Here is a 27,628-nt window from a genome sequence, read left to right as displayed (position 1 = left end):
AACAAATGAAAATAACACTAGAGAAAGTTAGAATGATATTACCCACTGACTGATTCAAGAAGTTTGAAGACTTTGATTCCAAAATATCTAGTTGTTGGCTTGTTGGAATCTTGGAGAAAGAAAGAAATATAATAGAAAGAAATTATTATTGTTAGAGCCGGTCCTGGTTTGCGGGTTACGGGTTCGATCAGCAAAGTATGAACTTATCATTTATAATATACGAAATCTGTAAGTACTTTTGTTTTTAAAAAAAGGAATAACTCATGCATTCATTGCATATTATCACAAAAAAATGAATAGTTTGTATATACTATAATCTAGGAAGGAAAACAAATGTTCTGGCCTAGATTTAGCCTAGAAAGATGAAGCTATCAATATCATAGATAATGATAGAAAACATGAGATCTCTCATGTATGTAGTCAAATTTGATAAAATACAATGCACTTCATTTATATGTCGATATATCTAAATTTTAAAATATGTGATGTTACACGTCAATATTTGACCATCAAGGGGTATGCAGAATTATTGAGATCCCCCACAACCAAAGATTTAGAGTTCAAGTCATGAAAAATGAGAATATATATTCTCCTCAGTATATAGTCTTGATGGGCAACAATTTACTCTCCTCAGTGAACTTATCCGGTGTGGATCCAAATTAGTCGGGTCAACAAATTCTGAATACCAAATGCCTAATATATATTCCTGCCACTCCTAATCAAATTTATAACTTAAAATTATACCTATGCCATAATATGTTGTTCAACGAAAAGAAGAAAAAGGAAGAATAAAAATATAGCAGCTATTAATTGGAGTTTAGAGACGACAACAACAACAACAACAACCCAGTATAATCCCACTAGTGGGGTCTGAGAAGGGTAGTGTGTACGCAGACCTTACCCCTACCCTGGGGTAAAGAGGTTGTTTCCGATAGAAACTCGGCCCCCTCCCTCCAAGAACTCCCCACCTTGCTCTTGGGTAACTCGAACTCACAACCTCTTGGTTGGAAGTGGGGGATGCTTACCACTAGAGCAACCCACTCTTGTCTAAAATATTTTGGAGTTTAGAGAGAACTAAATATTTGACACTAAGTTAACTTCGTTAATGAATTCACAACACTCTCAGATAAACAACTATTGACATAGAAATATGTGAAAACTTAAGGAATAAGGAGCTAATGTTATATAATGAAATCATCAATAATCTAAACAACTTGCTTTCTTTTTCCTCTTTACTTTGGACCTCCTCAAATCTGGAGAGAAAACAATAATCGGAATTCACATCACAAATCGCGAAAATGAACACAAACAAGTTCTTGAATACCATATAAAACAAAACAAATCACTTGTATTATTGGCGTTGAGGTATAAGAAGAATGGGTTTACGCGAGCCTTTTCATCGAAACCAACATATATCCCAAATTACTCTTGTGATTTTGTTGCAAAAATATGCTCACAGATTTTACTGCTATTTGAAGCAATGCATTGATCTCTTTCACTTAATGGATTTGTGTGGGAAATTCCCAAAAGTTGTCCTCCCAAATTTACAGAAACAACAAGGGTTGCACACAGAGACGAATCCAAGATTTTAAAAATTAGTGGTATAGAGTACCACTGCATCCACTCTTACTTTGTAGTGGGGGATACAAATTTAGAATTAATATATATTTTTCAAAAAAAATTAGCTGTATGTATTGTTCTCCACTGCCCCCTCATAGTACAATGGTTGGACATGATTATTGGCGCGTCCGCTCTGTGCAGTTTACTAGCTGTTCAATTAAACCTGAAAAAGAGTTAAAAAGTCCACAAAGAAAAATAAGTCATGCACCAAATAGAAAGCTCCTTTAGAGAAAAGGGAAAAAATAGAAAAGATACTGTAGTTACAAAGAAAACAGGCATTAGTAGAACAAATTCAATTGTTAAGAACAAAAAGAAGAAGCTGGACGTCTAAACTGAGATACTCGTATAACCAAAATCAAGATAAATCGAGCTATTTCAGCATGAACGGTATGTCCTCAAAGAATCAATTATCTACATAGGAATCGACCAACTCTGCTATCCACTGTGTTTGAAAGACTCAATTCCACACAAAGCAAATGTAAATCAAGGTTCATTTTCAATAAGAGATATATCCATGAGATGTTTATTCTGCATTTATTGAACATTGTATGACCTGATCAACGCATCCATACGCACCTCCATAGCTCACACAAATCAAAGACGTGGGCTGCAAGTTCCCAGGACTGAATTCTTATTGAGGGCGATTAGTCTGCACGTGGCAATAAGAAACTGAAGCCTGAATTTTCTCGAATAAGTGGGGGTGGTTCGATGTCTGCAATATCAATCTGATCCATTGATTTAGAGAGGTCATCAATTGAGAACGGTATGCTGCACCATTATCAACAAGTGTGATCAGCAATCAGTGAAAAGTTCATTCTCAGGACGTGGTGCACAGAAAGGAAGAGGCAAAAGTTTAGGATAATAAAATCTCATAACCAACCTCGAATCATCATCAAGCAAAAAAGAATTGCTGACTGCATTGTTAGAGTCTTCAGTCATTAATACACGCATATTGGAAATAACCTGTCAAATAATTGATAAATTCTATTCATTATATGCTAGGAGAGGACAAAAGTAAGAAGATGTGGGGCAACTAAAGAAGCAGGAGACAATGTTCAAAGCTGCATAAGCCAATCCCAGCAAGAAATAATGAATTCATACTTAGTGAAGCAGGGATTGAGGACATACTATTGAAAAATTGTTGTATCTAACTTGAGAATGGCCATAAAATCAATATGCACTACATGACGCAAAGGAACATCAAAATTATAGACCATCTGGTACCAAAATAACATCTAGAATATTTGCTGGACATAAGTTATGGCTTACATCTGGCGAAAGGCTATGTGTGCCATATTTGTCATCCCAATACATTGTGCTGATTCTGTAAAGTTGTTGAATGCTAAGCACCTGTTCATAATTCACAACTTAATGAAAATGATAACGTATGGGCTCAAGATATAGCTCTTCGGAATATGTAGTTGTCCAGTACTTACAGGACATAGATCGTGACTTATTTCATCCAATGTCTTCTTTGGCTTCTGGTGTATGACCTGGCATTGTCAAAAGGAACATAATTAAGGATTTCTGCTGATGAAATATGGACAAGGCTCATTCCAAATTCTTTGGAACTACAGTTTTTAGGTTTGTTCACTCAAATTTTGTGACACATATCTTCAATCATGATCATATTGCATAGCAATAAGTATGAAAAGAGATTTCTGTTAGTACAGGGCAAGGACATAAATTTGTAATTGTGAAAGAATCTGAAATCCAACCCAAAACCTTAACACAATGGGTGCACTAACCCAGGACATTATAAGTTCCTTTGGAAACCTTTACTCAACCAATGAGGGGCAGCTGTTTTGCTTTAACACCCTCCCGGATGTGTAATCTGGTTCTAATGTGTACACGTGGACTGATTTTATTGCTCGATGGGTTGAATTGAGAGTGAGTGAGAGAGAGAGAGAAGCCCAGTGCAGCTGATGGGCTGAGTTGAGAGAGAAGCCCAAAGCGATAGATGAAGAGAGAACGAAACCCAAAACCTTAAGGCAATGGGAGGAGAAGCCTGGACATTATGAACTCCTTTGTAAACCCTTTGAGGCACAAATGTATTTCTCAAACATTACCACTAATTTTCTTCTATTTTATATTACTAGGCAAAATCTTGCTATTGTTTTTTATCAAAAAATATGCACTAGATAACGGTGTCCTTTGCCTTTGCTCTCTTTCAGTTTATACATTCAATTTTCTCTTTAATCCAGATTAGAAGATGCATTACCAAAAATCCAATTGCCTGTCTTATATGTTTGAGCTCCTCCCAAGCTAGTCCTGCATACTGAACAAGTTCCTTTCATCAGTGAGAAAAAAGAGTGGGTGAATAATGTTTAACAAGTGGCAGGAGACCAAGGTACCTCATCAGTTGCTTTGTAGCACCAGTGTTCCAGTTCTGCCAAGCCAGTTTTTACATACTCACCGTTGCTAAATGAACAGCATTCTCTTCTCAGCAAAAGGCTACAGCAAGGAGGCACAAATAAAGAAATATAAGGTTTAGACGTTTAGTTGATAGTTGAATCTTGAAGTAAAAAAAGATTATGAGATGCCCCTTGACAACAAACCTGTTAAATAATTGGACATTGATGAAAGAAAAGACTTGAGTAAATACTTTGCGTACAAGAAATGGAGGCACCTGAAATACCAGAAAGAAAATAACCCTAATTACGAAAAAGCCAATAGGTACTTGTTCGCAAGACAGAATCTACCCCAAGTCTAAAAGTCGTATCTTGAGGTAACCAATATATCACTTCTTTTCATATATGTATGACTTAATTTATGATAGAGAATGTTCTGCCACAATGCATCATTACTTTACAGACGGCCACGCGTTTCAGAAGAGTTCGGTCATTCTTCCTTCATCTAGAATATATTACTTAAATTACATGAAAGTAACTTCTTATTAACTACAGTGCAGAGCAATATTAAACGGACAGCTTATCAATCTGATCAGAGTTCCATAATATCTTTCACACTAAAGCAAGTAAAAAAAGCAGTAATCTGTCAGATTATCTATATATTTAAAATAAAAATAGTAACCGCAGGTGAGTTGTGAATCAAGTTATGGAATTCATCTCAAATCCTATATCATATTAGTCACTTGGTGAAGGAAATGATGAGAGCTATCCAAGACCATTGCTTCGCGAAATCACCTAAGTTGGATTGCAAAGGATAGTGGAGCTTAGGATTTTGTATAGTTTAGTTCAATCAACAAGAACTATGGAGCGAGAATCTCAAGGATATTAACTATTGATACTAGTAATCTAAGTAGGATCAGAGCACACTGAGTATTCATCCTTAACAAAGTAAAAACTATAAATCTCAAAAGTTGCCTGCGAAACCACTTCAGTCCTATCGTTATAGCTGCTTTTGGTTCCAATTTTCTTCTCTTTGTTGTCCTGTTCTACTGTTCACCGAAGTCCAATATTCAGATGGGCAGAGATCAGATACCATTAATCTCACTGTTATAAACCCAGCAATATGTTTCTGTGGCTCTTACATGATTGGCTTTCAATATGTTCAAAAAGTTAGCAAGGCTCTTGACAATTCCTTGCCAGTGAGCGATCAAAATTTCCTGAGCAGCAGCATTTGCAAGTGTACGTGCTGTTGTCCCTTTAAGTAAACCTGCTCTGGATATTCTTGGTGCCTAAACCATACATTGAAACATGTAAAAAGGTTTCAGTACACCAAGCATCTAATGTTCTCTACTAAATTAAACTATTTAGATAAATCTAAGGTAATATCTTTGAACCTGAATGCACAACCCCAGCAGTGGAGAAATCTCTTTCTTAAGATTATCACGGATCATTCCATAAATCTTTTCCACATATGCTGTTAGCTGCTGTTTAAACAATAAAGCAGGATATTTGGCTTCAACTTGGCGCAAGCTATCTGCTCCACCAGCCGAATCACCATCAATGAGAGAAAGATTGACACCTTGAGGGGTTCCACGAAAGCTCTAAAAAATTCTTTTATCAGCAAAAAGTGTTATACATAAATGATAAATATCAATGTAAAAAATGGAACTATTTTCACCTGTGTCATTCTCCCAAATAAAGAGGCTGATGACGATCGCCTGTGCTGTGGGGTCATCCCAGCAGCACCACCAGCTTTCAACGTACGTTGCAGCAGAAGCAACAAAGTAGATGCATTGGATAGCCAATAGGCTAACATATCATTGTTGTCCTGAGTCTACAATATAGAAAAACTAGTTTTTAAAGTGGAAAATAAACCTTTATTTTATTTATCTGCATCCTTCACTATGACAATGTATTAACTATATTAACACTGACCTCAATAGCTTGGCCAATGGTTTGTATTACCCTGTCAAAGATACTGGTTCGCTCAACTTCGAACGATCGCCACTGCCTAAGGCACTTGTAAATAATGCAGGCCGCAACAGGTCTGCCCTTAGAGAAGCCAAGGTGCTGTGCAATACACCGGATGAGCAAGTCCTGATACTCCTGTTGTTTATCATTAAGTGATTTCTGTGGTCTTCCCTCAACCTCGGAACTTTCCCTTGAAAATGAAGTGCTATGCAGATCCTTTACAAATTTCAATTGTTAGTCAACCAAAACAAGAGGTCAGCAATATACTAAAAGGATAATTAATATGCAAGCCTTTGACTTACTATGTTACTACTTCTTGTGCTCTCGGTCCTCTGCCAATATCATAGAACATGGAAAAGTAAGTTATAGATTTAACATCTAATATGAGTCAACGTTTGCAGGATTACCTGAATACTCGATCTTGATCGTCCAGACAGCAATTTATTATTCTGTGCCATTGTCAGAGCCTGCTGGCGAAGTACTTTATTTTCCGACTCTAAGTTGGTGAGCTTTTCTTCAAGCCTATTGGTAAGAAGGGCAAAACATTTCATCAATTAAATCCTGAAAATGTCCAAGGTTCTCCGAGATGTACATTTTGTTGTACAAGGATATCACTGATAGACAATATTTGGTGTTCAAAGCAGGTTTAGATCAAGAGCTATCATTTCCTCGACATTGGTCAGAGGTGACTATGACAATCATTAACCACTGAAAGAGGACCATTAACTGACTGACTTCCAAGCACAACTTGAGCAATTAACCTTCAAGTCACAGGACCAATTCATAATGGTGTATGTACATATATAACAAAGAAACCGAGTGTGTGAACGGTCTCATCTAACAGCCTAAACTGAGAGAGGGTACATGTTTATTTATATATATTGTATAAAGAACTTTCCCTCACACGAAAGAGGTGGAAGATAAACTTGGTAATCTTCTTCACAGATACTAGTCTCGACTTTGAATCTGAGCTTTAGATCAATTAGAAGAACAAACAGAAGGATATTCCCATTCGAAAAAGTAGATTCTTAAAAAGGAAATCCGTTACTTATCATGACCCAGCATTACTTAGTGTCGGTCACGGTCTCCCTGCTGGGTTGTGACATTACTGTATTTTAGTTATTTTAATGTCTCAAAGGTTGGTAATCTCTATCCTTAAAGTAGATAAGGAATAAAACAATTTATCAATTTATTCGAGTAGTTACCTGCTCACTGATTCCTGAAGTTGTTGTACTTTTTTTTCAGTTTCTTCCAACTTCTTGTGCTTTTCTTCACTTGATTCTTGAGCTACAGCCCATTTCCTCTCAGAATCATCAGCACGTTGCTTTTCCGATTGCAATAATACCTATATAAAGGTTGAAAAAGATGAATTTACACTCATATTCTGTACAGTCTCTCCTTAGTTCTAGGGTGGGGGAAATGTCATGTTGAGAGCACACGGGGTTAACTTTACGAGTTCAGTGTCGTTACCTTTAAATTTTCCACTTCTGCATTTAAAGCATCAATCTTTTCTGTATCCTCGACAAGAACCGGCTTCTCTTCAACGATTGAGGTGGCTTCTTCAATTGCTTTCTGAGCAGCCTCACGTTCCTTGACGAGCAGCGCATTGGTTTGATCCACTTTGCTTTGCACTTCTTCCAAGGAATTCTTCAGCTTTGCTATTTCCTGGCCCTTTGCTTCTTCCAAGTCCGTCTGTGAAATAATGCATCAAATAGTGTCCCTTTTCTAAAAATGGAAAACTAATCATAATCCACAAGCCAAAAAGCTGTGTTGTACGGACTCTCCAAAATGATGCCACACCCGTGCCAGATCCTCAAAATGCACCTGGTGACATTTTCGGAGAGTCCGAGCGACATCCAAAAAGTGGCAAGAATATTTAGCTTTTGATTAATATCTTGTTCCCCGATGATATCCAGGTTAATTCTCCACTGTTCTTACATATCAAGAAGGAAAAGGAAATACACGATGTAATGCAAGTGTATTACCCTTAGACGTTTCTCCAACTGCAGACGCCATGTAAGTTCTTCAACCTGTTTTTCAAGCTTATCCTTTGCTTCTTTTAGTGCACCTGTTTCTCTTGCAGCCTGAAGGTAATGGAAATGTGTATTAACAATCCACAGGTGACAGGAAATATTAGTGACAGGCTATCAGATAGTGATAGACACAAAATAGAATTTACTCTATCAAATAGAAAACAACAATTCTGATACATTCTTCTTGACATGTGGAAGGACAACTCCTTAGCTGAAAATATTAGGGGGACTATAAGTTCAGAGGAGTGATTAAGTGATCCATCATACTGCAGAATAGCTTTAGTCTTTTGTTATGCAAATAACAATAATAAAGGTGAAATTATCCACCAGGGGCGGAGCTAGAAGCCTGAATGCCGATTCGGCCGAACCAAGTAGCTTTTGCTCAAACAATGTGTTTGTGTTAAGAAGTTCATTAAATATGTACAAATATCAAATTTAGAACCCAATTATTAGCACTTGAAGTCGTCGTTTTAAAATTCAGAACTCATAAAGTTAAAATTCTGGCTCCGCCTCTGTTATCCACCACTTAAATAAAGGCCTTAGCTAGCAAATTTTTAGTTAGGTCACAGAGCATCATCTCAGAGCAAGTCAAAGGAAAGTAAAATTGTGATACAGAATAAATGGGATAACAACCCTAAACCTACCATCTTTAGTTTCCGAAGCTCTTTCTTTGCAACCCTTCCCCTCCATCTGCATTGTGTTACAATAGATGCAATTATGAGTTTCTTGTAGTATGAAAAGGCTCTGTGTCCATGCCAATGTGCCTGCAAACTTTTTCTAGTTAACAGCAGAGAACACCAACTTGTTTGGGACTGAGGCGTAGTTGTTGCTGATGTTGTTGTAATAGCAGAGAACAAAAAGCATGGTCAACCTTCTGAATCAATAGAAAACATAAGTAAACTAACTTGTATAATAATTGCTGCTTTGGTTTGTCTTTTATATCTGAATTCCTTTCGTGCAGCTGTCGCTCGAATTCCTGTCTGAAGAGCAATGACATTGATTTTGAGTCTAGTATAGGACTTTCGGGCCAAGTGTCCGCGCAATTTTGTCTGGATTCTGATAGAAGCAGCTTGTCTTTTCATATTGTCATACAATTTGCAAGCAAGCCTTCCTGTTGAACATAATAACGCGAGAACACAAAACTCAGTAAGCTAATTACATGGTACTTGTTTTTGCACTTATAAAGCATGGGCCAAGAGATACTGATAGACAAACCTCGGCATGAGGATTGTAAGCAAATTGCAGCCTTCTGCAAAGCAAGAAAGTATTTCCGAGCGATATGAGTTCTAATTTTCCTTTGGATTGTCTTAGCTGCAGTGGCTAGTTTCTGTGCTCTGCGTGCATCCAGCTCAGCCATCTGACCAGCTCTGAGAAAAACTTTCGTTTTTCCGATCTGCAAAACCGATCCGACCTCTCTGAGAAATTAGTTGATTCATAAATTTCGGAAATCATGTTACATTGAATAAAAAAGAGCATCAACCTTAAGAATGCTGCATGTAAACTGTACATGACAATATTGTGGAGAACTATCCCAAACAACGAACCAATATTAACCATGCGAACAGTGGATAGTACTAGTCTTAGCCCTCAGCATACAAAATGATATAGTAAGCAATGCCAGCCTACACTCCAGCTGTCCGTAAACAAAACGGATATAAAAGTGTTGCAGATAACAGACAAATTAACCATGGTTTAGATATAAGCGTGATATGAATGACTTCTCAAATTAAAAACATGATCTTCTTTTCTTTTGGTGAAAAAAGACTGGCAATGGAAAACCTAGCTCCTTGCTTGAAAATGAGAACAATGTAAATCAATGTAGAATGGTCAACCTGAGATTATACCTTGCAAATTAAGTATAACAGATATGTTACAAGAGATGAGCCATATCAACAAGTTGAAGAGGGTTCTACTACATTGATTTTCTACTTAAGTATAAAACTACAGAGAGTGCTAGACGAGAAAGAGATATATGCACATAACTGAATAACGTAAAGCTATCGATTGTGACGTTAAAGAACTAAAAAATGAGCTTTGTAGAAAAGCAAGAAAACTGTTAACTAACCTGAGAACCAGCGAGCCCCATCTTTTCCAGAATCTTTGTGCATGCAACTTTTTCATCGGCACTGCCCACAAGCAGGTCAAATCAAGATAGCATGTCACTTCGCCATCAAGAAATCAAGACGCCATGAATTAAAGTTTTTTTTTTATATATTTTAAAAACAGGTTGTTTTGGCGTAGGAATTCAAAATCAGTACTTACTGTCCTTCCAAGACCTCTGGAGCAAGAAGACCAAATCGGTTTAGAAACTCAAAGAATGTCTTACGGGTAGGGTAACCAGCACAACTAATTCTAATTGCTTCTAGAACACCCTGAGAGCAACAAAATATAAGCATATAGTTCAAGAGTACAAAAGGAAATTCTTCATCCAAAAATGTCAAAGGTTTTACTCACACCACAACGCAGTTGCTGCAAAATGTTAACATTCTCAAAAATTGCAGGTTTCAATTGATTGTTGGGCTTCACACATCTGATGTAATGAGGTTCCGTAGAATTCAGAGTTTCCATCAATGATGTAAGTTGTAACTGCACCAGTTTAATCAGAATATCAGGTTTTCACCTACTTAAAGCAGTAAGGGTTCGGCAATCCTGTTATGCTATGATGAAAAATATTCTCAGTTCACCAAAATCCATCAAAGGTAAATAAGTCAGTAATTACCTTAAAACGAGAACCGATGGATGAGAACTTCGACGATTTGGCTGATGATTTAGTTGCCTCCTCAGCAACAGGAGGGAAGAGGCCAGCTACGAATGAGCATTTGGAAGCACTTAACAAATCTTGATGCTCAGGAACAACATAGTCTTTGTTCTTATCCAAAAATTGATCAGACTGGTATTGAACCTGAACAGAAAGTAAGCGAAACTCTTACAACACCAAAACCTTTACTGTTAGTAATGCCCTATAGCCAACACAAGAACATTTGAAAGAATCTAGCTCATACCTCTCCAGCATAATGAGCAATGGTAAAATCAGTGCGAGACAGTTTTGGTTTGACAAATCGTTTGTGGGACTTGAATGTCTGATAAAGCTTCTGAGAGAATGTTTCATGAGTTGACTTGGGGAACATACTGGAAGATTCCATTTCAAAGAGAATGTCAATTCAATCATTCAGACATTAAATGCAGGGGAGCAACGCATATAGCAGTATAACACTCATATATGATAGATACAGATGAAGTGTTAATACATCTTACCAGGCTTCATCAAGAAGAGCGATGATACCTCCAGGTTTCTGCAAAAAGCATTATAAATCAATTTACAAAATGCCACTTCAAGATGGTGTAGTACAAAAAAAGTGGTAGGCTATTTAAAGTGGAAAGTGATGAACCAAGAGAATCAGTGAATGCTGAGAAAGGCACGGTGAATTTACGGGAGTTATTCTTTTCTTCCATTGCACCACTAACTTTATAATTTCTAATACCATACTTGGATCTAATTGGAACCTAATAGTATTGGTTTCCTTTAACGAAACAGGTTCTATTACACATAAACCAAATAAAGAAGTCCACCGGCAAACTAAAGATAATGTAGTGATACAAGTAAATGAATCAAAAACTCATTAACTTAAAGGAAATACCATGACAAAGGAACTAAAAGATCTAACGGTGTCAATAAGTAAAAATGAAATAATTAAAAATTCTCTTTTAAGAAGTCGAGTTGCATCACTTGAACAAATTCTAGTGATTTCCTATTATACCACCAAATTTATGTGCAAGACACAAGCATGCAAATTAGTACTACCTCTATTCCATTTTATATGGCATTATTTCCTTATTAGAACATTCCAAAAAGAACGCTACCTGAAACAATTTAACTTTAATCTTCCGATTGTATCCTTAGTGACATGATTTTATGGCCACAAAAATCTCATGGCATGTTTAAAACTACAAGTTCCAAAAGTCTTTCTTTCTTTCTTAGACTCCCTAGCCAGTCAAACCTCGCCCCATAATTGAAACGAAGGGAGTATTAGAAAGTCAGGATCCAAGAAAATTCTGACCACTCACTACACAAGTCTCCTTGCCCAGTTGCTTTTAGTGTTGTAGACAAATGACAAGTAGAACTCAGAAAAACAGAAATACATGTACATATGAAGGAAAGCTTCTTCTGCTAACTAAATGAGGAAACCTTTTCAATAAGATCCAGAACATCTTGATTGTCCACAAATTCTATGTAGCTCCAATCAATCTCTTCTTTAGTGTATTCCTCCTGCTCCATCTTGAACACATGCTGAAATGCAAATTTTTCACTCTAGTTCAGTTTTGGCTTAGATGAAATTGACAGAAAATGCTCTAAAATTTCAACAAGAAATACCTGGTTAAAATGTTGCTGCAGCTTCTCATTTGTGAAATTAATGCAGAATTGTTCAAAACTGGGACACAAAAGTTAAATGAGTCAATGAGAAAACACCACATTTAACAATTATCCTGTCTGTCCAAGAACGATTTGACGCATACCTATTAAGTTTAAAACTTTCAAAACCATAAATGTCAAGAACACCAATAAGAGATTTTGAGTTCGGATCTTGACCAATCGAGTTATTTATTTTGTTCACCAACCTATAAACAGTAGAAAACGATGCACCTTAGTGTCAAATAATCAGTAAGAAACCACATTTAACAATCTGGTCCAGATAATAGAATCATACCAGTCAAATAAGCGAGAATATATCGTTTTAGCAAGCCCATCTCTACTAACTGCTGCAGCATTAGGATCAAGACTTCTCTTTATAACTTCTTCAGGTGTGACCATTACACGTTTCAATAGCGCATCTTCCAAATCATTAAGATCACACCTGATAGAAGAATTAAATCACATCAAACATTCTTGAACAAAGAATAAATTAATAGAGAGAAGTAAAATTTGAAGTCCAAGAACATACGCCAGAAGCTCAGCAACAGTCTGAAGATGGAAATTAGATTTGTCATCTTTTAAAACTGATGAGTCAATTTCTTGGCCCTTTGAAAAGTTAATATTACCAAGATGAAGAACAGAAGCCACTACTCTAAAAATTGCTTCCTGAAAAAGAAACAAGGAATAACTTCTTAGACTCTGATTCAAAATAAAAAGTTGCAGCACAAACTAAATGAACAACGACATTACCTGCTCTTTCTCACTAATGCCAACAATATCCATGGCCCTCCTTGTTGCAAGATAATCTTGAGCATCACTTACACCAACTAGTTCGTAGCAATTCGATTGATTAAGATAGTGAAATGATTTAGGATTCTCCAACTTATACTTTTCAACCTCCTGTTAAGATAGGAAAACTGTCAAAACTCAAAAGGACATCATGACTATCAAATAAATTTACACCAAGAGATGAAAGATATTAACAAAGAGAGAAGCTATGAAATCTGATTTACCTCCTGGGGTGCTGCACATAGAAGGTAGAAACAATGATAGTTGCGTTCAGGATCTGAAACTTGGCAAACACGAGATCTTTCAAGGAGGTAAGTTCTAATCGCTGCACCAGATATTCTTCCACTTTTATCAAACTGAATCTCCACAAATTTACCAAAACGACTGTAACAACATACGTAATGAGCATTCAGAAGAAAAAAACATATGCCAAAGCAACTAAATGAGTCACTTCTTGATTGGAAGCATGAGCAAAACAGTATCTCACCTTGAATTGTTATTTCTAACTGTTTTGGCATTGCCAAATGCTTCAAGTACTGGATTTGACTGGAGATAAAACAACAAAGAGCTAAAAGAATGAGAAAACCAGTAAAGAAGGCTTCTAAGAAAACGACAGACGACCCTTAAGCTTGAAGACTTGAGCCTAAAAAGTGAAGTGTGCCATTAGCTAACCTACCTAAGTTTAAGGAGTAAAGAGTTTAAAACAAGCTAAACTCATCAAGATCATACCACTTACCTCTAGAACTTGCTGCTCGACAGTTCGCCCTTCAGTGCCTTTACGGCCACCCAAATAAGCAAGGTATTGCATAAGCATTTTAGTAGTTTCAGTCTTACCAGCCCCACTTTCACCACTGACCAATATAGAATTGCTTTTACCTTCATTGATCATTTGCCTGATTCATTTTGATATCTCAGTTATGATTGTATACTTTCTGAGGGTAAATCTTGTGGAATGGAAGTTGAACACATGAGTACCTGTAAGCGGCATCAGCAATAGCAAAGACATGAGGACTTAGTTCGCCAAGCGGGGCTCCCTTGTATTGTTCCATCATGTGGCGATCGTATAGATGGGGCAGCCTTTGGAATGGATTGATGGCGATGAGAATACTTCCAGTATAAGTCTGTCATAAAGTCACATTATTATACAAGATTATGATTGAACCACCCTTAGATGCAGCAATTCATTCTCACCAATCTACAGAATATGGACCGTAAACTTACATAGATTTCATTGAGTTGATATCTTGCAGCCAAATTCTGCAAGACGCCAGGCTCATGCAAATATGATAACTTGGTCATGTCATCGACTCCGCCAGCAGGAGCATCTTCATCTTTGGGATATATTTTTGATAAATTTGCTGTAACCTAGATGAATTGAAAAGTGGAAATATATGTAAACTGTTACGAGCCAAGACGTTGCCAATTTAGAGGTGTGTTTCTTGCATTGAAATTTGTGTCAACACAAATTAAGAGGAAACTAGACTGCACTTTATTAAGGCATTCTTAAACAAAAAAAGAAAAAAGAAAAAGAGTAAATTGACGTAAATCAGAGCAATGATGTTTCTGCCTTTCACTAGAAGGTTATCAGATGCTGAGACTGCTGCATGTCAAAATATTGGTTCAAATACTCCCCCAGAATAAGTGGAAAGAAAGGATATAGTGCAAAGACAGTTCAAATATATGTCAATACTCCTCGCACTCCCCTTGTCAAGGAAGTATAATATAACTTCTAAGCTAATGCGGAAGCGACAAACACTCTTAAACTCACAAACTATGCAAAGCTGTACTACTAATCAAGATCATGCTTAAATTCTAAAACAAACAATGTCGAGATACTCGTGAATAAGATCCTGTGCACTGGAAAGTATTTGAATAACACTATGAAGTTCATAATCCAGAATACATTCATTTGCAGTTTTGACAATGGATTTCCCACTCGAGATTCGTCTAAGTCAATAAAGAGAGATTAATCAGTTAGCGGTCAGAAAATCAGCTTGTCAGTTAAGTATCTCCTTAAATGGATTCCAAAATACACATTGAAATTGCTATGGGAAGACAAATAAGTAAACTGAAACTGCAAGAATAAGATACCGTTCCCTGTAAAAGAGCTAAGACATACCGTCCTCCCATCAGATGTCTGGACCTGAACATCCTGTCCATTAATCTGTGACACTTGTCCATCAATCCAAGCAACTGATTGATCCTCAATCCATACATGAGAACCTACAATGATATTTACTGGAGTGCTCTGCATACAGTTTACCTTTCCATCAGAACTTAGCCAAAAGCAGAAATTCTTCTCTTTATCTTTTGTTTAAAACAGCACACAAAGAATATAGTTATTTACTTATCAAGCGATAGAGGCTTGAAGAATAGGAACACATGCTCCATTATAAAGATTAAGTGTCTGTTGATGCTAAAAATTTCAGACCAGCATTTCACTGGGAAAAAAGTGCTCCTTCACGTGTTGGAGGATCCCGTTAAGGATAAAACCACATATTTTCCTGTTGATCAGTCACTATATCCATACTACTGTGAGATTGTAACATCATGAAAATATGCTCTCATTAGGTTCATCTTATAATTAGTTTGCTGGATAACTACGCCTGTATATCTTTTTTCCAAAGACGAAAAAGATAAGAAAAGAAACTACTGCCGTATCTGAAGTTCGTTGATGACTACATATCTGAAGACTAAAGTAAATGAACAAGGAGAAGAGATTCTCCCTGATTTTTTGCTCCCCCACCCCCAACTAATCCCAACCCATTCGGATGTGCAGACTTATACAGAAGGAAATACAACTCAACGAACTAATGACACCAACTTTCTATTTCTGTCACTCTTTTCAGACAAAATTAATAAAATGTTAATCTGGAAAAAACATTTTTGAGTTTTTCACCTTGTTTGAAACTTGTCCTGTAAGTTATCCTGAACACCTCAATTCACTACTACACTCAAAATTCTGTTCTTCATAATTTAAATTACACTCCACTCAATGCTTCCTCAATCCCTGACTAGTGGCTACATAAATCAACTACACCTCAATTTCAAACTCGTTGGGGTCAGCTATATGAATCATCTATTCCAATTTATTCATGCCCTTTCATTCAAATACTAAATAATTTGTCTTTGCATATCAGGGATTGAGGTCCTCTAAGTTACCTAATGTAGCTCAAAATTATCTAACGTTCCCATGAAGTTTTTGCAAATACATGGGCATTGAGCCAATGACTTTGGCAAGTTATTCAGCAAGAATAAACTATTTCCCAATTAGTAGTACTATAAAAACAATAACAAAAACAACTACAATTATGTTTCGAACCAAAACTAGTGAGGATTAGGCTATATGGATCCTCAATATCCACCCAATATAAAACCATTTACCAATTAGCAGTATACAAACAATAACAAACAACTATGTCTCAAACCTAAAGTAATCAGCATCCCCTGTATGAATCCTCGATATCGACCCCGTTCCCATACTCAAAATGTTTGTCTTTTAAATAGATTAGGGTTCTCTAACGCTAGTCCTTAAATTTCAACTAGTAAAAATTAACACACTATAACTCACGAAAAGATTAATACTCGAGAAAACATGCCATGATCTTAAATATTCCCTTTGTTCCATTTTATGTGTGGGATTCAGAGTACAAGGGTCAAACTACTTAATTTTCAGCGTGATTTCTGACATAGATTCTTCAAGTTATCTACTACAATATTTACATATCTAGAAACTACATAAACAATATATAAGCCACAACAGTTAATAATTCAAAATATTCTTAAAATGTTTAAAAATGTCGTGGTAAACAAATCTCCTTCATTTCCAAATAGTAACGAGTTTCTTATATACACCGACAGATTATCTATAGCCAACCTCCATTATAAGTGAGATATATAATCTTGAAAATAAGATGAATTACCTAAGTGATGGACATTAGTTAAACTCAATAGTGATAGTACCAAATAAACTAGAATAGAGCAGCTCAATAAAGGAACAAAGAGTACGAAAAGAGCAATGCAGTTCACTGTTAATCGAGTATCGAAAAATTAACATACCATCTCTACTATTCAAGGAGGAATCTCAGACTACATCAAATTCAATGCTTCGTCTATACATCCATGGCATTGACAGATTAGCAAATCCCTAATCCGAGTTGTAAAATTCCAGAATTTGGGGAAAACAGAGTTACGAAATCCCCCCCAAAAGACATCAACAAATCGGCAATTGTTTTCAAGTCTGTGACCGTTGATCATCAATTGTTCGATCAATTGATTGAATGGGTTGACGTTGATCTGATTGAATGGATGTGACATTGTTAGAGACGAGAACCCAATGCTGCGGAATAGGAATTGTTGTTTGAATCTTTCGCCGCTTTTTATGAATTTCTTGTGGCTCTTTGCTTCTCGTTCTGTAATTGTTGTGTATGTGTCCTTTGTATACGTTGTTGGCGGGGGCGCGAGAGTGTGAAATAACTGTCACTCACACAATTGCAATAAGAATTGAAGTTATATATACATTAATTTTTTTTTATTTTTTTTTTGCAACATGAATATATAGAACTTGATCTTAATAATATCATTGTGGTCTGACACTTTCCCGAATCTCGCACATATCGGGAGTTTACTGCATCGGTATGATTGTGACTTTAATATAAACTTTTATTGATAATTTAATTTCACTGACACTTTACTATGTCTGTGATTCTTATAATTAAGTAGTTGACGAGGGTAAGTCGAAGAAAAAGAATGACAGGCTTTCTTAGGCTAGCAAGCTCAAGAGTTCTTAACTAAAATTATTAACTAGAATTAACACTAGCACATGTGTGAGTTTTGTATTTTTCGTTCTAAATAGATTAAAACTACTAAAATGTAGATTATGTACAACAAAAATACAATTTCGTAATTTCATTTCTTATAATGGAAGACAAACTGCTTGTTGGTTATGAATTGTATGAACAATATTGTAATAAATTTGCGTCATAAAAATAATTAAGATTGGAAAAAATATTACAACAATTATAGTATTTGATTTCAAATAATGTAGTGTACAATCTCTATGAATCTTCTAATTCTTCTTTCCAATAGTAAATCATTTCAATAGGGTCTTTGAGCTTGATGTTGAATCAATGTAAGTTGCCACGAACGATGATCTTGAATTCAACTAGCACGAACTTTGACTTGAACTCGTACTCTTTGAATGTTGATTTGTTCTTCGTTCTTAAGCTTGAGCTTGATTTCTTGGACTTGAACTTGATTGTTTGATGCTTGAAGCTTGTAGAGAAATTGTAACGTTTGATCCACGAGCTCTCTTCTACTTCTTGTTATGACTTATGCTATTTTTTCTGAGTTATAAAAACTCCTATTTATAGTTGTGGAAGAGAATAGTTGTGATGAAAACAAACTCTTTTCGACCAATCATTGAAGCGTGCCAAGGCCGCATTTGAATGACCAGAACATGTCACTTGCACATGTGGCGCAATTTCATTGGCCTTTTAATTTGACTTGGTGTGCCTTGTCATTTTAACACGTGGCATGATCCTATTGGCTCTTCCGTTTAACTTAGCATACCACGACATTTGACACGTGACACTAAACTGGGTCTCTAAGAAGATTGCATCTTGAGCTTAATGAATTGGGCTCATCACTTGTAGCCCAAGAACTTGGATTAATTTATTAAGTCCATCTATATTGGACTTATATACATTAGTCCAATTATATTAGCCCAATAAATTTATTTAGACTAATATATCTTGAATTTAAAATATAGTCCAAATTAATTTATGAATTTAATTTTCATAAAATTTATATGCCTACGGATATGTAAATGTACATCTTGGTAAAATAGTTGGTGGATATATATGAGTGATATGTAAATGTACAACTCCGTAAGATAGTTGGTGGATGTAAATGACCTTCTTGTACCTCATTCTTACCTTAAATAAGGACATTATTCTATACATGAAATATTTCTTTCTTTTTTCACCTTTCTATTGAATTTTGATCCCCAAAAATATGAAAAATCTTCGTCAATGCCTGAAATTTTTGGTTGATTGAGCAGAAAACTGACTTCACGAGTAATTTATGAAGAAAAGAATGATAAGACACTCAATACTCAGCACAGATGCGGGATGAGCTTATGAGAGTTGGGCCTATTTCTATTGCGCCATCTTTTATTTGTACTTCAGGGATTTGGCCCTTGTCCGACAATCTTTCTCTTTTAGACGCATTTACTTGTACATATAAATAGATTCACTTGACTCTATTCTTAATTAATGGATCATATTTTATTTACCCGATTGTCTCATATGTTTTCTCTCTCACCGACTTAGGCAATTGGGGTTTTCTCTTCGATCCAATTCTACAATTTCTCTTCAATTTCATGGCTTAACAAAGAAGGGCAAAGATCACTTTTAGCCTACGACTGAAACTATATACATTCGGTAGCCAAAAAAGTGTATAAATTTTGTATATTTTTATATATAACATACAAATATATATATTATTATAAAAGCATGAATACAATGTCGGTTTACAAAAATAACCTTATAATTTTAAGCATAATAACTCATAATAAAAGGACATAACCGGAATTCTAGATATTAGCCTTATAATCCTATTAGTTTAAGGACATAATACTACATGTTAGGAATCCTACATGACTAGCTTTAGAAATCCTATTAGTATAATTATTTTCGGGTTGTCTAATCCATATAAAATTCCTATTACCAATTTAATTTAAAAACGTATTATAATGTCCTATTACTAATTTAATTTGAGAATGTATTATATTGTCAAAATCTATTAAGATACATGAGAGCATATATTATTATAAAAGCATAAATATAATATTAATATATCAAATTGCCCTAAACTATTAAACGGAAGAACTCATAGGGAAAGGACATAACTGCAATGACCTATTTTTTGGACTACAATATCTTCTATGCTAATTTTTAATATTTAAAATTTTAAAATTAATAAAATTTTGTCTATTAAATTCTTATTAAAAATATGTAAGAAGGTTTAATAAAATTAATTTTATAAGAATCCTCTGTATTGGCAATACATTATCACTACATAATGTCCAATACGAAGAAAAAATAAAAGTAATATTAAATAGAATACATAAAGAGTTAAAATTGAGAGAAAAAAATATCCCCACGATAATATATTTTTATATTATATTTGAACTATTTTCCTACTCAAATAATATATTTTTTTATCAATTTGTTGTGTAATATTAAAAAATACTCAATTATTAAACAACAATTAAGAAAATATTTAAGAATATAAATTTGTGAGAAAAAGAAAAAAATGGTTGGTAAGAGTCAATACCACTAATAATTCTATAAACATAAAGATCTAAAAGTTAAATGTCATATCAATCTTTTACTCTTTGAAAATAAAATTTATGGTGGATAATATTATAATTAAGATTAAATATTCAAAAGAAGAGATGAACTAATATTAAGATCTGAATCAACATAGAATAAATTATTTTTTATGTTAAAATCAAATAATTAAATCGGTGAATTAATTATTTAGCAAGAGAATCCAATTCAATTATTTTTTGAATTCATCATATGAGTAAAATTCTTATTCAAGTTAAAACAAATCTCCGGGTACATAAATTTATTCCATAAAAGGAGCGTTAGAACACAAAGTAAAAAAGTTAATATATTATTAAGAATCAAAATGTAATACAAGTGTCTGAGGAAGCACAATCAAAGCTAAATCCTAAACAAGAACAAGTTTTCAAGACTATTTTATAAAGAGTCGACTCTGGTATAACGGGATCATTCTTTGTAGATGCTTCAGACGGAATTGAAATAATATTTCTATGTCATGCATTGCTTGCAAATATCATATCAACAAGCATGAAACTGTTAGCAATAATAACAAGTGGTGTACAAACAACGATTTTATTGTGGGACCACCCACTTTAGATTTGATATACCTCTTCAAACAACTTAAATAACTATCACAAATATATCAAAGCAGCGCAATTGTGCTAAATCTATAAGGAAAGCAAAATTGATAATATGGGATGAAGCACTTATAGTTAAGTGTCAAACGATCGAAATAATTGCATCAAGGTCTAGAGATATATTGGATATTAATGAACCGTTCGGTGAAAAATTAATGGTTTGAGAGGTGATTTTGTCAAGTACTACCAGTAGTTCCAAAATCGACAAAAGCAGAGACTGTAAAAGGTAGCTTACCAAAGTTATACTTCTAGCCTCAACGAAAAAGATTCAACTGACAAGAAATATAAAGTAAGAACAAATCCAATATTCAATGTCTTCTTGCTTCGTGTCGGAAACGAAGAAGAGCATCCAATAAAAGATGATTTGGTTCTTCCTGAACACTTGGTTTTCAATCCCAATGGTAATAGTAGTGCATTTAATATGAGAAATATTTCTATCATTAGATTAAAATGCAATTTGTGCAAATCGCATGATAAAATTTAAAAGATATCTTAGTTAACAAAAATGAATATGTTGATCAACTAAATAAAAGGTTGATTGCAAAATTTTATAGTAAAAATAAAATATTTTTCAGTTTTTGACTTAGCAGAAAATAATACTAATAATTAGTACCAAGAATAATACTTAAATACTTTAATACCAAATGGCCTTCTACCATATATGTTTGTTGTAGTTTCTTATTTCTTACTTATGTTAATGTCACCGTATTTATAGTAGACTAAGTTAAAATTGATCTTACATTGTATATAGTTAATTTTGAAGAAAAATATGCATGTCATGCTACTGAAAAACTTAGATACACCAAATAGGTTATGTAATAGCACACATATGGTATATAAAAGTTTTGACAATAACGTCATACATGCAAAAATTATGATACTGGTTAATATGCTTCTAAGTATATTCTTATCCCTGAATTCAACTTTTATCTTCCGAAACTAAGGAATATCCTTTTAAATTTGTATGAAAATAGTTTTTAGTATGTTTTGTAAATATAATAAATAGCATAAGGATAAACATTTTAAATATTTGACTATATTTACCATAATATGTTATCTTGCACGAACAACTGTATGTTGAACTTTCAAGAGGGATATAAAGATCGACAACAAGAGTTCTGGTTAAAGCAGAGCAACCAACGCATTAGGAGAAAACATACACAAAAAATATTGTCCACAAAGAAGTGTTCGTTAAGATACCATCACATTAAATACTTTTAAACTATAATATATAATTATCTAACTAACATGACAAATTGATCATTTGTGTAAGTTTTGATGATGTCCTTTTATTTTAAATTCATGTATTATGCTAATGTAATAATATTTTTCGGTATTTAGATGATTGTTGTAATATTATACATAAAATTTCTCTCATTAATTAAATTTTATTGTTCTTCATATAAATAAATGTTTAAATCGTCACGTGCCATTATTAACGTGCAACGCACGTTCATAGATACTAGTATTTCATAAAAACAAACTAAATCATTTATAATTTCTTTTTTCAAGTACATATATATATTCCGGCTATTTTTTTGAGAGCTGCAATACAAAATCATTTTCCTAGAAAAGAACCCATCGAGTTCACGAGTAAAAAAGTGATGGATTAGTTTTTGCTAAAAAATGGTGAATTGTCTCATTCTTTCTTTTCCCTTGTATGACTCATTCAATTTCTCTCAAAACTCCTCGAGTCAACAGTCAGGCTTTAAACAAACTAAGCTTCCCCAAAATATTTTTCAAACAAATAGAAAACACCCCTTTAGCAAATTCTTTTTGGTGGAAAAGATACAAACAACAACAAAAATATACCCAGTATTATCCCACATCGTAGGGTATGGGAGGGTAGTGTGTACGCATACCTTACCCCTACCATGTGAAGGTAGAGATATTGTTTCCAATAGACCCTCGGATCAGGAAAACATAAGCATCACATTAATTAAAAGATAGACAATGAGGGACATCACCAAAAAGTTATGTAAAAGCAACATAGAAACAACACGGTAATAAGATGACCAAAATGAAAGAAAATGACGGGTAGTCATAGAAACCTACTACCAACAGAATGCGAGAGTGTGTACTAATCCTACTGGTACGAACAATCTACCACCTACCCTACTACCCTAATCCTCGACCTCCACACCTTTCTATGAAGGGTCATGTCCTCGGTCAGCTGAAACTGCGTCATGTCTTGCCTAATCACCTCTCCCCACTTCTTCTTCAGCCTACCTCTACCTCTTCTTAGGCCCTCCAATGTCAACCTCTCATACCTACTCACCGGGGCATCAGTGCTCCTCCTCCTCACATGTCCAAACAACCTAAGTCTCGCTTCCCGCATCTTGTCCTCAATGGGGGCCACACCGACCTTGTCGCGAATAACCTCATTCCTAATATCACTTTAGCGAATTACAAGATCTTTTTTTTTTTGGTGAATTTTTTTTTATTGATCCCTACCAGACAAAGTTATTTACACGTGGTATATCCCTACCATAATCTATAGGCTATTTTATCTAGTTCAACACCAAAACTGTATCTTCCTTGAGCATCCCTACTAGGTAGGTCTGCCAGTTAAATTCTAGTTCTACACTTTTGCATAGTCTTTGCTTTTTCCTATCTATAAAATGATTGATCCACTCTATTTCTATCCTATTCTTTCTGTTAGTCACTATGAGTTGCAGCCTGTATTTGCTATCCTCTTTTATGCTTTTCCACATCTTTGTTGGCATTGGCACTTTCTGATTCCATAGAGCTTCATTCCTTGCTCGCCATATTCTATACATTATTGTTGTGACGATTGAGGTCACAAAACCTCGGCATATTCTCCCTTTTATACATCTTCCTATTTTCCTCCAAATGCTCTGCATATCTGGTTGTTTTAGCTTTATTCCCAACCAGCTGCATAGTTCTTCGATGCATCTTCTGGAAAACTGGCACTCAAAGTACAGATGATGTACTGTTTCATCCTGCATTCCACATAGTAGACATGTTCTCTCCTGGCTCACTCCCATCATATGCAGTCTGTCTCTTGTAAGTAGTCTCTATCTCATGATCAACCAGCCTATAAAGCAGTGTTTTGAAACATTTAATCTATTCCAAATCCATTGTGCATATGGCCACTAGGTGCTGCTCCTCTTCTCCATTTGTATCCTTCATTTACTGTGTATCTATTCATTTTCCCCTTCCACACTTTTTGTTCAAAGCCTGAAGCAAAAACTGTTTTGATATCACATATCTTCTTCCAATACCATACACTATCTTGTGGTGGATTGTATTGCCACCAATCCTTGCCCTTTATGTATATGTGATTTACCCATTTAACCCATAATAAATTATTTTTTTCTCTATATTCCATATGTATTTTGCGAAAGCTGCTTCATTCCAGGCCAAACATTCTTGTATTCCTAATCCTCCCTCTCTTTTTGGTTGGAAGACTAGGTCCCATGCTACCAGTGGTGATTTGTTCGTGACACTTTTCCCATCTCATAGGTAATTTCTGCATATAACTACAATATCTTTCATGACCCTTTTTGGAAGAAGCAATATGGATGCCCAATATGAATGCAGGTGCAGCAACACAGTGTTTACCAATTGAGTTCTCCATGCATACGATAAGTTTCTGGATCCCCATCCCTTTATCCTTACCAGTATCTTGTCTATCAGCATTTCACAATCTACCACACTTAGTTTCTTTGGGGATATAGGCACTCCAAGGTACTTAAATAGTAGTTTCCCTTTCTTATATCCTGTCAGCTCACATATATCTTCTATCTCTTTTCCATTCATATCTGCACAGAATATATTCGATATATTTACATTAACTGTCATACCAGATGCATTTGAGAATGACTTGAGACCCCTTAGCATGAGCATTACTGATGCATACTCTCCTTTGCTGAATATTATCATATCATTCGTAAAACAAAGGTGTGTCAGCTTCAATTCTTTGCATTTGTATGATAAGTAAACTCTTTCTGCTTAGCCACATGCCCTATGATTCGCGTAAAATATTCCATGCAAATCACAAACAGTAAGGAGGATATTGGGTCCTCATGTCTTAGTCCTCTTTTCCCCTTTATTTTTCCATGACATCCTCCATTGAAATTTATGCTGTAGCTGGTTGTTGTGATACATGCCATAATCCACCTAATGAATAGACTAGGGAAGTTTAGTGCATGCATCATTTCCTCCACAAACTTCTATTCAATATAATCATATGCCCTTTTCAAATCCACCTTGATCAAGCAGCATTTAGTAGTTTGCTTCCTATTATACAATCTGACCAAATCTTGACAAATCAGAATGTTCTGCACTATTGTTCTCCCTGCCACAAAGGCACTTTGGTTTTGTGAGATGATGTCTGGCAGCACCACTTTCAATCTGTTACACAACATCTTTGAGATTATCTTGTACACCACATTACAACATGCTATGGGTCTATAATCTTCAACTGTTGCAGCATTAGAAGTTTTTGGTATGAAGGTGATCACTGTACTATTAAAAGCTTTGAGCATTTTCCCCGATTGGAAAAATTCCAGCACAACTGCAGTGATATCTTCCCCTACAATATTCCAGATATCCTTGAAGAATTGAATACCATACCGATCAGGTCCTGGTGCCTTTGTCCCTTATATATCCCATAGTGCTTCTTTAACTTCCTTTTGTGAAAATTCTCTTATCGCTGATTTCTTTGTTCTTCTGAGACAATCTGTCCTTCTTTGACTATGTGGCTTGCCACATGATCTTTGTTCTGCTTGTCAGTGCCCGGTAAACTTGTATAGAATTCCTTGAAAGCATCAACTACTGCATCTGTTGATTGGACTATTTCTCCTTGCATGTTCTGGATTGTGAATATTCTGCTTGCTGCTCTCTTTGCCTTGATCACTGAGTGGAAGTAGCTTGTGTTCATGTCTCCATATTTAAGCCATTGCACTTTACTCATTTTCTGCAAGTTGTTTAATTTTGCTTCCTTCCAGTATATGTATTGCTTTGTCACTTCCTTCTCCTCTTTGCCTAATGTTTCATTCCTGGGATCTTTTTGTATTTTCTCTTGGCATTCTACCAACTTCTTCATGCTTTCATCTTCTCGTTTCTCTACTTCTGCAAACTTGTCTTTGTTTAACTTTATCAACACTTTTTAAGTCCGTTTAGTTTTCCCACTACTCTAAACATGTTTGTCCCCTATATTGGTTGTCTCCAACTCGCCTCCACTCTTGCAATGAAGGAGTTGTCCATGCTCCACATGTTGTAGTATCTGAATATCCTCATCTTAAGTGCACCCATTCCCTCCCATTTGATCATTGCAGGACTGTGATCATATACTCCTGCTGGCATATAATGAACCTTAGATGCTGGAAATTTATTCACCCAGTCATTGTTGGTGATCACCCTGTCAATTCTACTTAGCACTCTACCCTGTCCTTCATGTTTATTACTCCATGTATAAAAGCACCCCGATGATTTCAGTTCTTAAAGTCCACATTGTTCCATATATTCCTTAAACTCCTTTATTTCTGCATATGTCACCTTGCTCCCTACTCTATCCTCTTGACTAAGTATAGAGTTGAAGTCTCCCATAATTTCCCATGCCCCTATCATTTGATTAGCTATCATCCTTATGTCTCTCCACAAGCCAGACCTTAGTGTTGGGTCATTGAATCCATACACCATTGTCATATTAATCCTCTTTCCTGTGCTACTGTGAGTTATGATACTATGAATGAGTTATTTTGTCACCATTTTCACTTTTATAGTGAAGACCTGAGGCCTCCACAATATCCATATTCTTCCTGCATTATGTTTAGAGTGATTTGTAGTATAAGATCACCCGGTGCAAAGATTAAAAGCAGCTTTATTTGCCTTATCTCTCTTAATCTTTGTTTCCAAGAGCCCAAACAGTCCAATATGCTGTCTTTGAAGGAATAGATTCACTTCCTTTTGTTTGGTTGTCCTGTTTAGACCCCTGGTGTTCCAGAACCCAATACTATCCATTAGGGAGGTGGGGTTTAGGCCCCCAGCCTTCCCTGATTTGTTACCATTTCCTTGTGGCTCCATCTACCTTTCCTTAGACTGCTCCTCCCTTTCATTCATTCCATTGATCCTGTTGGTGTTGTGATTGCTTCCTCGACTTCTCCATGTTTTCTTCCCTTGTACCACTTGCCATGCTTCATGTTTTTTTTTATTTCCTGCCTGGTTCTTATTTCCTTGTGTTTCCTACTGCTTGTCATTGTTACTCCCGTTTTCTATTAGGATAATGTCCCTTGCTTCATTGTGTTGTTGTTCCTCTGGTTTCTCCTTGTCCTTGTAGCCATTTGTATTGTTATTTCATGTTTCTTTGTTGATTTCCTCCCCTGCCTTGTTCTGCTTTAGTTACTTCCTATATTCTCTAATATCATGTCCAAAATTACCACATGCTTTACAAAATACTGGTTTCCATTCATATCTAACCTCTTGCTCAATGATCGCA

General features: G+C 35.4%; 2 protein-coding genes across 5 annotated transcripts; both read right to left on the bottom strand.

Moving 5' to 3' along the window:
- Positions 1–1,471: 1,471 nt before the first annotated feature.
- Positions 1,472–17,582, bottom strand: LOC107809402 (myosin-9-like). Of its 4 annotated transcripts, XM_075233905.1 has the most exons (39): positions 17,235–17,582; positions 15,295–15,423; positions 14,397–14,540; positions 14,151–14,296; positions 13,912–14,068; positions 13,663–13,721; positions 13,400–13,559; positions 13,137–13,286; positions 12,916–13,052; positions 12,682–12,828; positions 12,491–12,592; positions 12,348–12,405; positions 12,162–12,263; positions 11,231–11,268; positions 10,978–11,104; positions 10,695–10,877; positions 10,430–10,561; positions 10,238–10,347; positions 10,041–10,101; positions 9,191–9,368; positions 8,881–9,086; positions 8,620–8,739; positions 7,928–8,026; positions 7,413–7,634; positions 7,148–7,287; positions 6,350–6,464; positions 6,245–6,274; positions 5,907–6,158; positions 5,650–5,805; positions 5,366–5,572; positions 5,114–5,260; positions 4,179–4,249; positions 3,975–4,074; positions 3,842–3,898; positions 3,057–3,113; positions 2,890–2,970; positions 2,501–2,583; positions 2,197–2,388; positions 1,472–1,783 (listed from the first exon to the last, which is right to left on the bottom strand). In XM_075233905.1, exons 1-38 carry the CDS (start codon positions 17,235–17,237, stop codon positions 2,265–2,267), a joined length of 4,590 nt encoding a protein of 1,529 aa, XP_075090006.1. In that variant the 5' UTR covers positions 17,238–17,582; the 3' UTR covers positions 1,472–1,783; positions 2,197–2,264. The 4 variants fall into 4 exon arrangements, with proteins under 4 accessions (XP_075090006.1, XP_016489507.2, XP_016489508.2 ...); XM_016634021.2 differs by lacking the exon at positions 17,235–17,582 and having other exon boundaries at positions 15,295–15,429; XM_016634022.2 differs by lacking the exons at positions 1,472–1,783; positions 17,235–17,582 and adding an exon at positions 2,749–2,800 and having other exon boundaries at positions 2,335–2,388; positions 15,295–15,429.
- Positions 17,583–25,837: 8,255 nt separating this feature from the next.
- Positions 25,838–26,832, bottom strand: LOC142171671 (uncharacterized). The gene is made up of 3 exons (XM_075235358.1): positions 26,689–26,832; positions 26,368–26,577; positions 25,838–26,284 (listed from the first exon to the last, which is right to left on the bottom strand). Exons 1-3 carry the CDS (start codon positions 26,830–26,832, stop codon positions 25,838–25,840), a joined length of 801 nt encoding a protein of 266 aa, XP_075091459.1.
- Positions 26,833–27,628: the final 796 nt, after the last annotated feature.

This window comes from Nicotiana tabacum, chromosome 17 (genome assembly GCF_000715075.1).
Source record: "Nicotiana tabacum cultivar K326 chromosome 17, ASM71507v2, whole genome shotgun sequence".
NCBI classification, from domain to species: domain Eukaryota; kingdom Viridiplantae; phylum Streptophyta; class Magnoliopsida; order Solanales; family Solanaceae; genus Nicotiana; species Nicotiana tabacum.
Note: the sequence above shows the minus strand (reverse complement) of the source record. Positions and strands in the feature narration are given on the sequence as shown.

Coding starts and splice junctions, on each gene's coding strand:
- LOC107809402 (XM_016634021.2), bottom strand. CDS start 15,429: ATGCAGAGCACTCCAGTAAATATCATTGTAGGTTCTCATGTATGGATT. Junction 13,560..13,662: donor GTTAGAAATAACAATTCAAG/GTGAGATACTGT, acceptor ATGTTGTTACAG/TCGTTTTGGTAAATTTGTGG. Junction 11,105..11,230: donor GCTCTTCTTGATGAAGCCTG/GTAAGATGTATT, acceptor GGAATCTTCCAG/TATGTTCCCCAAGTCAACTC.
- LOC142171671 (XM_075235358.1), bottom strand. CDS start 26,832: ATGGTGTATGGATTCAATGACCCAACACTAAGGTCTGGCTTGTGGAGA. Junction 26,578..26,688: donor AGGATAGAGTAGGGAGCAAG/GTGACATATGCA, acceptor CATGAAGGACAG/GGTAGAGTGCTAAGTAGAAT. Junction 26,285..26,367: donor CCTTCATTGCAAGAGTGGAG/GCGAGTTGGAGA, acceptor GTGTTGATAAAG/TTAAACAAAGACAAGTTTGC.